Here is a 12,500-nt window from a genome sequence, read left to right as displayed (position 1 = left end):
TTAGAACAGACTTTCTGGTATGGGTTATGCGGACTGGATAGAGACCGTGTTAGAACAGACTTTCTGGTACGGGTATGCGGACTGGATAGCGACCGTGTTAGAACAGACTTTCTGGTACGGGTTATGCGGACTGGATAGCGACCGTGTTAGAACAGACTTTCTGGTACGGGTTATGCGGACTGGATAGCGACCGTGTATCGTTTAGCCTCAGTTGGACTCTCCTTCTTGGGTCAAACTCCATTTGTGTTCTTTGCTTATATAACAGGGAAGAGGCAACACTCTGTAGTTTTCCTCGTTTTAAGTGCCCCTCCATCGGTTCAGTATAAATTTGACATAATTTACTGGCCTCATGCACCCCATTTCAACTAACTAGCCCTGATATTTTCCCTTTCTCCTAAGTGCTAGAATTCCCTTCTGAATTCCCACTCTCATCCCTGCTGCTCACACAGCAGTGGATGGGTGGGGAAGCCAAAAGCTACTGATGCAATCTCACAATTTCCTTGATGCCTCTATTTAAGCTTAAAAATCCATGTAGATTTTATATTCTACTACCATATGTAATATCTGTGTTTGATTTATAAAAACAATGTCTTAAGTCATCATGTAATAATATCTGTCTCATATAGGTAATATCTTAAGTCATTTTCCAGCTAATTTAACATCCCCTTCCTACCTTTAAGGAAACTGACATGTCAACAAGATGTGCCACATTTGCCCTGTGACTCCGTCTTCCCCTTCACACAATCTTAAACCTTCAGGGGGGAACAGAAGGCCCCATTTGAGAAGTAAGACATTTGATGGTTGGCATTCAAAAATTTGACATTGCTGGGTTTGACTCTCTTCAAAAGACCCTGAAGACCCATGGTGCACAGAATTTCAAGATGTTGCTAGGGCCTAAGTTAGACTTGTAAGCATGAGTCTCCAGGCTGGTGGTTGGAAGCAAGTCCCTTACACAGGGAGGGGGGCCTGGCCAGCAGCCCAGCACGCATATCCTAACTTGGCTTTCTTATTCTCTAGCTGTTGGGTTTTCAATTGTTGGGTAAGGACTCAAGAAGGTCAAAGGCCTACCATATATCCTCCCAGCCTTCTCTCCAGCCCCAACATGTAACAAACACCTCCAAGCAAAGCCATTTGGCTTATGCCCCAATGCTACCATTAGATTCGATTCATGTCACTCCCTTATTCAAACCCCTGCCATAACTTCCCATCACACTGAGAAAAAAGTCCAAACTCTCTACCATAGCTTACAAAGCCCTAAGCGTTCTGGCACCTGCCTACCTCTCTAACTTCATTCCCTGGCTTTCTCCCCTCTGATCACCGGGTTTTATCCACCATGGCCTCCCTGCTACTCTCAGCACAGGCGGTGATGCTCCCACAGGCCTGGCTTTGCACTGCTATGCACAGTGCCATGGCTTCCCTCCCTCGCTTCGCTCAGGGATCTCCCTATACCCAGCTCCTCAGAGGCACTTTCCCTGACTATCTTCTCAGGAAAACAAAGCATCCTCAGCACTCTGCAGCCCCTTGCTCTGCTTTCTTTTTTGTAACACTTGTTACTCTCTGACTTCATGTAAGTTATTTAATATGTATTTGTTTACTGTTGGCCTTTCCAACTTAGTAGTTAAAGCACCCTGGAGACAGGAATCCTTCGTCTACTGGAGAGATACTCGGTGAACATCTGTTATGTGAGTGGAGGCTACACGAATCCCCACTTAAGCCAAGATTGTCAGCCATGTTGCCAAAGGCTGGCAGGCCAAAAGCCACCCAAGAACACAAAGCCAATCCACTTGGAACCAACCTGAAGCATTGAAGCAATACGTGTCATACTGGGAGGTATTGGATGTAAGGATGTATACTCCCGTGTTGTTTGCAGCACAGATGGAATTGGGGTGGATCCGGGGGATCACCACGTGCCCATCTATGAACCCGTACCTGCAAAAGAAAAACCAGAGGTCATCCACCCGCAAGGTTACAAGCAAGGATTTCATAATATCCCCTCGAATGACATTTCATGCAGTGCAATACTTACTTCAGTTCACCCCAGGGATGCTACAAGGTTTCGACAACTGAGTTATGGGAAAGCCAAAAATAACAGCAGAGGGACAGTGAAAGGGACCAACAAGGCTGATGAAGACAAAATGATTTTTTTGGAGCTCTATAAAAAGTGTTTTAAAAAATTGATTCATGAAAGAAAAAAAAATTAGTTTCAAATAAAATCTATGGTCAGCAGTCAGGCCAGTTTGAACAAGCAGAGGGACGCCCAAGTCACAGACAGAATGACCCCTTGACGATGTGAGACCCACTCTGGCCCGCCATTACCTTCCTATTTGCCAGAAAATACAGAAAATGACTGGCTCGTATCAGACAGAACTAGGTGGCTCTTGGTTTCAGTCCACGAATGGCAAACCTGCCTTATTTCCCATCCCATCCTCTTCTTTCCTGGCCTCACCTTTTCCTGTGATTCCCTCACGCCAGACCTCATTGTTCTAAACACAAAGCCTTGTTTACATGCCAGATACAATGCATCTTGTCCCATGAGCATCTCAGGCATAATTCCATTGCCAGTGGAAGTAAATCGACTGTCATTAAAATGGGAGTCAGAGTAATTAAGTAGATAGCAATGCCTCATTAGCTCAGGAATTTTCCAGAAGCAGCAGAGAAGTGCTTAAGCCCCTTTGCCCCACCATGGTGTTTCTGGGAGCGGTTTGGAAACGTATAGCACGCAGCCTCTTCAACCAGCATCGTGGTGGCTGAATATTTACCGCACGATTTCTCTCCAATATAAAATGCCTCAGAAAATGAGATGTGGCTGAGAAAATACCATTTACAAGGGAAGAGGCAGAGGCAAGGGAAGAGCAGAGAGGGAGAAGCTAAAGCCAACAGGTGTTTGAAAATGCAGTGCTGGCTAAAATGCACAGCCCAAATCCTTTTAATCTTTCCTGCCAGGGGTGACAGTACATACTGCATCACGCTGCAAGACCTATGGGAATGCTTGTGAGTCTGAAATTTCTAAGCACATCGAACTCATTATGTCTAAGTTGCAAAAGCTGACATGACTAATTCCTCATCTGAATGGCCAGACTGGTTTCTCCAAAGACTCCTGAGCTTGGTGCGGGGAGCGGCCGCAGTTAAATGTTAGTAAGTTTCCATGTATCTGAGAATTGCTACTAATCAGGGTGGGGCAGACAGAAGAGAGGAGATGCTAAGGTTCTTCCTTCCATCACCCGTGAGACTCTCGCATCTGTCCTGTGGCGGGTATCTGATTCATAGCTACCTGAGTGAAATTATGGAAATAAGTTTTGCAACACTTAAAACCAGCTATGGGTAGAACGATAGCTATCTTTGGCACAGTTTTTCTTTGTTTTTTTAAAATAATAACACTCCTTGGTGAGCCTCCTGCCCACCCCATTCCCATCACATTCTGCTAGCCTGTATCACACTGACATTCTAGAATTTAAATTATTCCTGAGTTTTTATCACATCGTGTCGACCGCTGGTTTTATGTGTCATCCTGTCTATAAGTTGGGGATATTGAAATTTATATATGTGTACACTTCATGAGTAGGTTGTTGTTCCCAGGGAGGAAAGAAATTCCCAGCAAATCCATCCATGCACCAGACTTTCATCTCCCTTTTGCTCTCAGTCCTTAGGGAGGAACGGGTCATTAAATCTTGCCCTCGCCTCAGAAGCTGGTCTGGAATCCGAACTCCTCCCCATGAAAGTGATGTGGCCCGGGGTGGGCTGCAACTAAGCCTCAGTTGCTTCCTCTGCAAAGTGGGGTCATATAACTGACCCCTGGTGCAGTCTGAGGATTAAGAGAGGGCTATGGGCATGTGGGCTGGGGTCACCCAGCATCTAAGGGCTGGATGACTGGCCAGTGGGTACAGTAAGAACTTCCCGTTTTCAGCATATGAGAACTTTTCGGTATTTAGCAAGTTTGCCTTGTCTGCATTTCACAATCAAAATTCAGCTTACTAAATCCACTTTCTTGGGCCACTGACCTCGTCAGGGCCATATTTAAACAATTAGCCTTAGGAATAGAAGTGGACCTGCTAATTAGCTTTCCTTCATTGCAGCCTACAGCTCAGGTTCAGAAGCTACCAGAGCTATCTGCTCCTTTTATGTTCTCCCAAGACCCTGCTCTGAACACACACAGATGCCTGCACACATCTGCTCTTTGTTTTAGAGCAGCGCTGCTCATTAGAACTTTCTGCAAAACAGAAATGTTCTATAATCTACGTTGCCTGATAAAGTAGCCACTAGTCATTTGTGGCTAATCGAGCACTTGAAATGTAGCTAGTGCCAATGAAGAGCTAAAGTTTTGATTTTATTTAATTTTAATTAAGTGTAAATTGCCACCTGTGGCTGGTGGCTACCATATTAGTGCAATTGTGAAGATGCGCCTTTTCCTCAACAGCAGAAGCATCTCAGTTCCCACCCATACACTATGGGTGCCTTACTCTGTAACCAAGGACAGGGGATAGATGTATTTAACTTACATTTAATGGTTTCCATAAAGAGTTCTGCAGCTTGACTCTTTAAAAAGCAGCCTGTGTTTGCATGTTGAAGAGAAAAGGGAACCACGTTACCTAACGCTATCACGTTGCAAAAGTGCAGAGGGATAGCTGCAGGCTGGGGTGGAAACTTCGGAGAGCAGTTGTCCAGATCCCCCAGAGCTCTTCTAAAGAAAACAAACCAAACCGAAACACTTCACCACGGTTGTCACCACTGCTCGCTCTTAATGTGCACCACTTTCCACAGGCCCATGAGAAATTCCGAAAAATAAGGGCCATGCCTGCTGTGAATATCCTGGGCCTGAGGACAGCTCCCTGAGCACTGTGATGTCCGGTAGGAGGCCTCTCAAGAGGCCTCTGTTGGTCCCTTTCATCGCTTTCCCATCACTTGTAATAATACATCTCAATAATTTTCATGCCCTTTTCTCTCAAATCAGAGCAACAGAGAAGAGAAACAAAATCAAAAGAGAGAGAGTTGTTTGAAAAACCTGCTTTAGCCAAGTCTGCAGGGTGAAGACTCCACCAGGCACAAATTTATTTCAAGCACTGTTATCTGGTTCCCTTTCTCTTGTGGTTCTGACAAGGATATTGCAGCCTTCTTCAAACCCTGGAGAGCACCTCAGGCAAGTGGCTTCCAACACGTGACCCTTAAGGGCCTCCTCTAGGCAACCCCTCCCTGTGTGATTCACAAAGGTTGTCTTCACTGCCTTCAGCAGTCGGTGGAGAGAATGTAAAAGTGATGCTACTTTCTGCCTCTTATCTATCTCAGATTTGAGAGTGAAGTCGTGATGGTCATACTCAATTTCAGCTGGTCATGCTGGTTCCAGATGGACTCGGCCAGATTAATGGGCGGTGCCAACTCTTCAGGCAAGCAGCCATTCAGCTGTCACGGAGGAGCCTGGGCCTAAGCCCCCACCCTGGACCCAGGCAGCCTACTTTCCCGCAGCAGGTGAGGGCTGGTCCCTTACCTGCAGGTCTCAAACCCTACGCGCAGGGCTGCCTCCATCTGGGCCATGGTGGGCAGCGTACAATTGAAGGCCTTGCAGAGGTCAGCAGCCTCAGTCTTCGAGATGCTGTAGCGACCATTCTTCTCCACGTGGAATACACCTTTGTATCGGCAGGTTATATTTAGATCTATGGGATGAAAAGAAAAGGTTAGATTCTTCTACATCAATAATTTGGAAAGGATAGGAAGTCTGTTTTAGAGCAGCCTCATTAAAAAGACAAAGAATCTTCCCTACTGGCCAGAGCCTTCCACATTCACTGTAGCATTTCAAGGCATCACTACTTATTTCTCAAATCTGAGATAAGAGGCAGAAAGTAGCATCACTTTTACATTCTCTCCACCGACTGCTCTACAGCGAAGTTTTTACAAAGCATGTGATTTATTTCTGATTAGGAAAGTAGCACAGACTTGGGGAAAACTTACAAAATTCAGGGAAGTAATGAAGGAAAAGCAAGTCCACCTCTAAGAAAACTACTGCAAACATTTTAAACATTTTGCTATATCTTGTTTCAGTTTGTTTTCTGAATGTGTGTGTTATGTATATACTTGCGTAGTTTAAATGGTACGAAATATACAATTTTAGGTGTAGGAATCTTTTTTTCCACTTAATGAGTATTTTTCCACAATCACGTGGTACGGGCTCCCCAGCTGATAACCTCCAGTGACTTCTAGTCACACCCAGAATAAATTTCCTTATCATGGCTGATAAGACCCACATGACCCGGCTCCTAACCTTTAAGTAGCTCACTCTGTTCCAGGCACAAAGCTTTCCTTCAGTTCCTTTGGACATTCTGAGCCCTTTCCCACCTTAGAACATTTAGGTCTGACTTTACCATTTGTTTTTTTTTTAAGATTTTGCAAAAAATATATTGATAGGGCATATGTGTGGAAGTCAGTTCTAAGGGGGAGTTAGAACAAGATGGGATAGATGGGATACAAAACAATATTGGACCTAACTTACTGATATGAGTGCATTTTACATGTTTAGGTTTTTAAAAAAATTTTTATACAATTTTTAAAGGTTACACTCCGTTCACAGTTATTACAAAATATTGGCTATATTCCCTGTGTTGTACAATATATCCCTGTAGCTTATCTTATACCCAGGGGCTTGTACCTCTTACTCCCCTACCTCTATATTGTCCCCCGGCCCCTCCCAAGTTTGTTCTCTACATCTGTGAGTCTGCTCTTCTGTTATATTCACTAGTTTGTTTTATCTTTTAGGTTCCACATATGAGTGATATCATACAGTATTTGTCTTTCTCTGACTTATTTCACTTAGCATAATGCCCTCTAAGTCCACCCATATTGCTGCAAATGGCAAAATTTAGTTCTTTTTTATGGCTGAGTAGTAGTCCACTGTATATATATAGGCCACATCTTTTTCTCCATTCCTCTGTTGATGGCCATTTCTGTCTAGAATGTACTGTCCTCTGATCATCCCATTTTGTTTTTCAACTTGAAATCACCTCAACTTAGGGTCCTTCCCTGAACATTCTTATCCAACCCTCAGCGTCTCCCTCAACTTACCATGCTTTTGTGTCTTCACAGCAACTTGTCTATTTATTTGTGCATTTGGTTTTTTCTGTCTGCCCTTTCTTTTGATGGAAACTCCAAGAAAGCAAGGGCCTTTTGCCTGTTTACAGCTGTTTCTCTAACACTCACATCAGTGGCTGACAGAGAGCAGATGCTCCATAAATATTTGTTGAATAAATGAACAACTCATTGGAATTTCTTCAAAAACACACTTTGAACATATTGACAGATAGATCCAAGACCTGTTCTTTACTCGCAAGAGCTAATGCATCCAAAACGAAACCTAACTGCTACTAACCAGTTTAAAAATGATTTAGTCCTAGGACTTCTGTGAGTTTGCAGACACGAATCTGAAATCTCAATAAGGAGCTGAAAAATAAAAAATCACCTGGTGTTCCCTGATCCTCTGTAAGAATCTCAAAAGATTTCAAAGCCCTTAACTGAAAACTCAATATTCTTCTGTATGATGCCCAGTTTGCACCTGAGTAAACGCCAACACAGAAAGGTTATGTCCTTGAAGCTGTCCTGGTGAAACAGAGCGCTTCCTTGAGCCTCAAAGACAGTCAGACATTGACTCTGCCAATGCCAGACACCACTCTGTCAGTCCCAATTCAGACAGAATTGGCTTTAACTCAGAATCTCTCTCTCACATGGGTGGATCCAGAGGTCATCAGGAAGATTCTGCTTATTTATCAATGAGAAAACTGAGGCTCAGAAAAGTGAGCTGCCCAAGGAAGTGAGAATTGCTGTCCATAGCCTGTAGTTGACTTCCTGAATCCCAGTTGCTTTGTTTTACATTTCTGAGCTGATAGCCAGGGCGGAGAAGCCTGCAACTGCAGCGTCCCTGGTTACCCAGCAACTTTGGGGTTCTGTGTGGCATCACCTTTCAAAGACCCTGAGAGGTGACTTGTATGTATGTATGTATTATTTATAGGTGAAGAAACTGAAGCTCAGAAAAATGAAATGACTTTGCAAAGTCACCCAGCCATTAAGTGGCAGAGCTGGAATTCCACCACAGGTCTGTTTAACGCCAAAACCCACGCTCCAATCCACTTTGCTATGTGCCCAAGAATCCTTTCATATCATTAGAGCAAGTTTTTCACTCTGGAGGGGAGAGATACACCTAAACAATTGTTACATAATGACAAAGATAGGGTCACTGTTCATAGAATTGTACAGCCAACAACTGCTTTCTCCTCTCTGCGCAGGAAGCAGCTTCCAATCACTAGAAAACAGAGTCTGATGAATGCAAATCGAGATAAGAAAACTGTTAAACTTCTCTACAACCTTTCTCAACTCTGAAAATAGTAAAAGAAGACATAAAAAATAGAGCTTTGCAAAGACATAAGCCAATATCAAGTGATTCTCTTTTCTTTGTATCATTAGCATGGAGGTGCTTTTAAAAAACATTAGAACTAGGTGAAATGGAGAAAACGTGTTTTGGGGAGACTAATTCCTTTTTGGAGTGGTGCCCTTTGGAAGCCACTCACACAATACTTGGCTGATGAGGCCGGGGGAGCACAGAGGGGGGAAGGTACAAGGCCCTTTCGGAACGCTGTTTGTTTTTACTGACATTTTCAGCTTTGGCCTCGGTCTGCCAATCTTTGCCAAAGGAAACTGTCACGCTGGGTGACTGTCCTTCCGGGGGTCCTCCATGTGTAGCTTACAAAAGAGAAGCAAAGCCTCCCAATCAGCTTCTCGGAGGTGAGGGAGACAGAGGACACTTCAGCAGATGCCAGGAGAGGCAGACCCCCCATCAGCGTGTGGCCAGGTGGCTGCTGTCAGTCCTAGGTTAAAAATAAAGTCTGAGGCATGGACGGTGGTTTGGAGCTGAATGGCAGTTTCTGTCTTATTAAAGTAAATTAGAGTTTGCCACCTGGCACACAGAATATGCAAATGCAAAAGGAACCGATTCACACTGAGACTTTTGAATAAAATCCCTTGAGTCCCACGGGCGGCAGCCAACATCACTTGATAGATGATACAAAGTGAGCTGCCCAAGGAAGCTCCATACAGGAGCTGACAGGAACGTGTAAGTGTGTTTCTAGGTGTGCATGTGAGTAGTGAATGTGTGATGTGTGTGCTTGAGGTCAGCCAAGACAGGAAAGGACAGATAAAATCAAGCTTCAGCCTTCCTAGAAATGCGAGGCTTACACAGCGTGTGTAGTAGGTGTCAGAAAAGGGCTGCTGAATGAATGAAGAAATTCTATGCAATGCGAGAATTCCACGGCTTACATTTATCTTAATCTCACACATAGAAAAGGTCCAACTCCTAATCTTGATGGCATTCAGCCATCTGGGAATTCCAAAGACGGTGCCAAAACCTTCACTTCAGTTCAACAGTATTCACAGTTCCTCGCCTCTGGGTCCCTCGTGTCTTAAAAAGGACCAAGCCTTCAGGGCTGTGTATCCGTTAAGCCCTGATAATTTCTGAAGACTTTCCAACAGGCTTTCTTAACACTTATGCAAACAGAAATTATTACCCCAAAGGGTACTGATAACACTAATAGCAATAATAGCAGCTAACACATATTGTGCACTTATTATGTATATGCCAGGCACTCTTCTAAGCATTTGACAAGTATTAACTCATTTTATCCGTAAAACAACCCTATGAAGTAGGTAATATTATTATCCCCACCTTTCCCGATATAGAAACTGAGGCACAGAGAGGGGAAGAAACATGCCCAGGTTCACAGAGCTCGTAATGATGGAGCCAGGATTCAAACCCAGCCAGTCTGGGCACAGAGTCCACAGGCTTAACCACCAGGGCACACTACACTCATCACCCCGATTTACATAACTTGTTTTGCCCTCTCAACCTCCCCTGTGTATAGCGGAGAATATCCCCAAGGTTCAAGTAAGGTTAGGGTAAGGCCGAGGCGTGAGTAGCCACGGACCACAGACCACTGGACAGGCACCCGTGTCCATGGCAATGGCACTGGCCACACTGCAAACCCCTGTAGAGAGGCTGGACTCCGGAGATATCTGTGCATCTCTCCTGAGAAACAGAGATCCCTGTGATCCAGGAGCTGCCGTGACTCAAGAGCCTAACACTAAATGGCCGATTGCATCTCTCAAACAAGCCTGTCCAACTGGACGTGAATCAAGAATGTTTTCCGTTAAGCCCTCTGGTCTCCAATAAATCTCCTGTATCATGTAATAAAGGAAAGATTCCAAGTTCCTCCCTCCAAGAGACCCAATGGGCAGCATTAATGTTTGGAGGCCACTTTCAGATTCAGGGTGGAGCCTTTCTGGAGGGTGCTCGTTATGACGGGGTTGCCAGGAGGACAGAGGGGTCATCAGCCCAGCACCCAAGGATCTCATTGCCCACGTGGGAAGAGGTCTATCAATAACCTGTCAGGAAGACCACAAAAAAGGAGCTCTGCAAGAGAACTGTTTAACCAACTCTCTGGCACCAACTCACGCGAAGGCTGGTAGTTCAACTTAGAAGAGATCCACCCCAAACTGGGTTCAAATCCCGACACTGCCACTCACTCCAGGTTACACAACTAGTTAGTTTCTTACCCTCTCTGACACTCAGGCTTCTCCTTGATGGGATGACAGTAACATCAGGGTTTGTGGGACTGTGAAATGAGGCAAGATATGTCAAACACTTGATATGGTGTTTGGCACTTAATCAGAGCCAATGAGTATCACATACTTATTAGGGGGCTGATCTACTTCAGCTAAATTAGTTCTCACAATGGTGCTATGGAGTTTGCAAACCCACTTTAGAGACAAGGGAACTGAGGCACAAAGAGGTTAAACAGTGTATCTAAAGTCACCCAAGTGGGAGAGTCAGTGTTCTAACTTCTGTGCTATGCTGCCAATTATGTGGGGTTCCGGGTAAATTCATTCTTATTTGGATAAACCAAAGCTGACCCATAACACCATTAATTTTACCTATATTTTTCACTAAGCCTCACATCAAGGAAAACAGATCTTTCTAGTAAAATCGCCCTGGGCCTGAGACAAATAGCTTCTTGGTTTGCTCCAGTCACTTCGAGAGTGATAGAAAAGCACAGCATCTGCTGAGAGTACAGCAATGTGTAATCTTTACCCAACTCACCATTATGTGCACGTGTCCAAATTTTCCTAAGAGGTGAGTGAGGGTGGGGATATTACACAGCCGACTAGCAATGGAGCTGAGTGACAAGACATGTTCAACCTGGAATCCACAAGTTGGTCTTCAGGGGTCTAATAAACCTGGGAAATCATACGCATGACTGTGTGTGTACGTATATACGTGGCTACATGCTTGTGCGCACGTGTGTGTGTGTCGGTGTTTGGCTAGAGACAGCATCCCTCAGTTTCCATTAGCTCCTCAAAGATGTCTGTGACAGAAACAGGTAAAGAATTACAAGAAATTATTATCTTTAAGGTCTCTTCAGTAATTAGAAATTCCAGGATTCTGGAATTTTGGAACTTCCTTGTGGGCTTCGTGACAGCAGGGACTGCGTCTCTCCTTCAGCATGTGTCCCCAGGACCCTGTGAGCACCACACAGAGTAGGCACATGTGGAACAAATGAATGAATGAATATTCTCACACACACACAGGACAAGCAGACGTGTAAGATGCAAACAGAACACGCCTCGGGTCCACTCCCCACGTCACGTCTAAAAGAATCACCAGCTGGGCCTGGTTGAGAATTCCCTAGTGGACACTTCAAATGTTTAAATGTTTTTAAACCGAAGCATTTGCTTCTGAGAACCTCTGCTGTTTTCCCTGAAAGCAAATGTTTCAGAGACCAACTTTCAGCTTGGCAACTGGCGTTGTCTGCCTGGACTTTGCCGCTGTCATCTCAGAGACGAGCACAGCCTTTTCACATCCTGTCATAGGGCCCCTTCTGAGGCCGGATCTCCTGAGACAGGAATGACAGACACAGTGCGTCCCATGTGAAGACCACAGGAGATGATCTATCATCACGCTGTGCCCAGACTTCCCCAGATGGTCCAAAATGAATTAACGTATTTTCCAACAGGAACCACCTAGATGTGCCTGGCTCCTTTTGTCATCTCCTCAGGAAGGATGAGGCAGAATTAGATTTTTTTCTGATTTGGTCCCAGAGTAGCTATGTGTCTGGGGAAGTTGGTTTTCTTGAAGATGGGGATAAGGCCAGTTCCTGAGACCCAATGACTTGTGCAATTCCCACGGTCATGAGAACAACCGCAAACACTCACCTAGCACCTAATCAGGCCCATATGAGGTTTCCAACATTTTACACCTAAAAATTCATTTAATTCTCACAACAGTGGTATGTGGTAGGCACTTTTCTTATCCCCATCTGATGCGGGAGGTAGCTGATTCTTTGAGAAGACATGAAGGACCTGAGCTAGGGGCTAGTGGACCTGGTTTCAGACTGGGCAGTCCAGCCGATCGTACTGCAGTGTTAAGTGGCACCTCGTGGGTGGGACACAGATGCTCAACTACAGGAGACGCTCTT

The 12,500-nt window shown here is 44.7% G+C and overlaps 1 protein-coding gene across 6 annotated transcripts in view; it reads right to left on the bottom strand.

The window, feature by feature from the left end:
* The window catches only part of CD44 (CD44 molecule (IN blood group)), an 87,176-nt gene that overhangs the window by 46,282 nt on the left and 28,394 nt on the right, over window positions 1-12,500 (bottom strand). For all 6 annotated transcript variants that reach the window (XM_007446322.1, XM_007446318.1, XM_007446319.1 and 3 more), the window contains exons 2-3: window positions 5,480-5,645; window positions 1,796-1,929 (exon numbers count right to left, since the gene is read on the bottom strand). In XM_007446322.1, the coding sequence (XP_007446384.1) occupies window positions 1,796-1,929; window positions 5,480-5,645 (300 nt within the window). The remainder of the gene's footprint in view (window positions 1-1,795; window positions 1,930-5,479; window positions 5,646-12,500) is intronic.

The sequence above is a fragment of the Lipotes vexillifer genome, unplaced genomic scaffold (assembly GCF_000442215.2).
Source record: "Lipotes vexillifer unplaced genomic scaffold, Lipotes_vexillifer_v1.1 scaffold1993, whole genome shotgun sequence".
NCBI classification, from domain to species: Eukaryota; Metazoa; Chordata; class Mammalia; order Artiodactyla; family Lipotidae; genus Lipotes; species Lipotes vexillifer.
The sequence above is the reverse complement of the archived record's forward strand: the minus strand, read 5'-3'. Positions and strand labels throughout refer to the sequence as shown.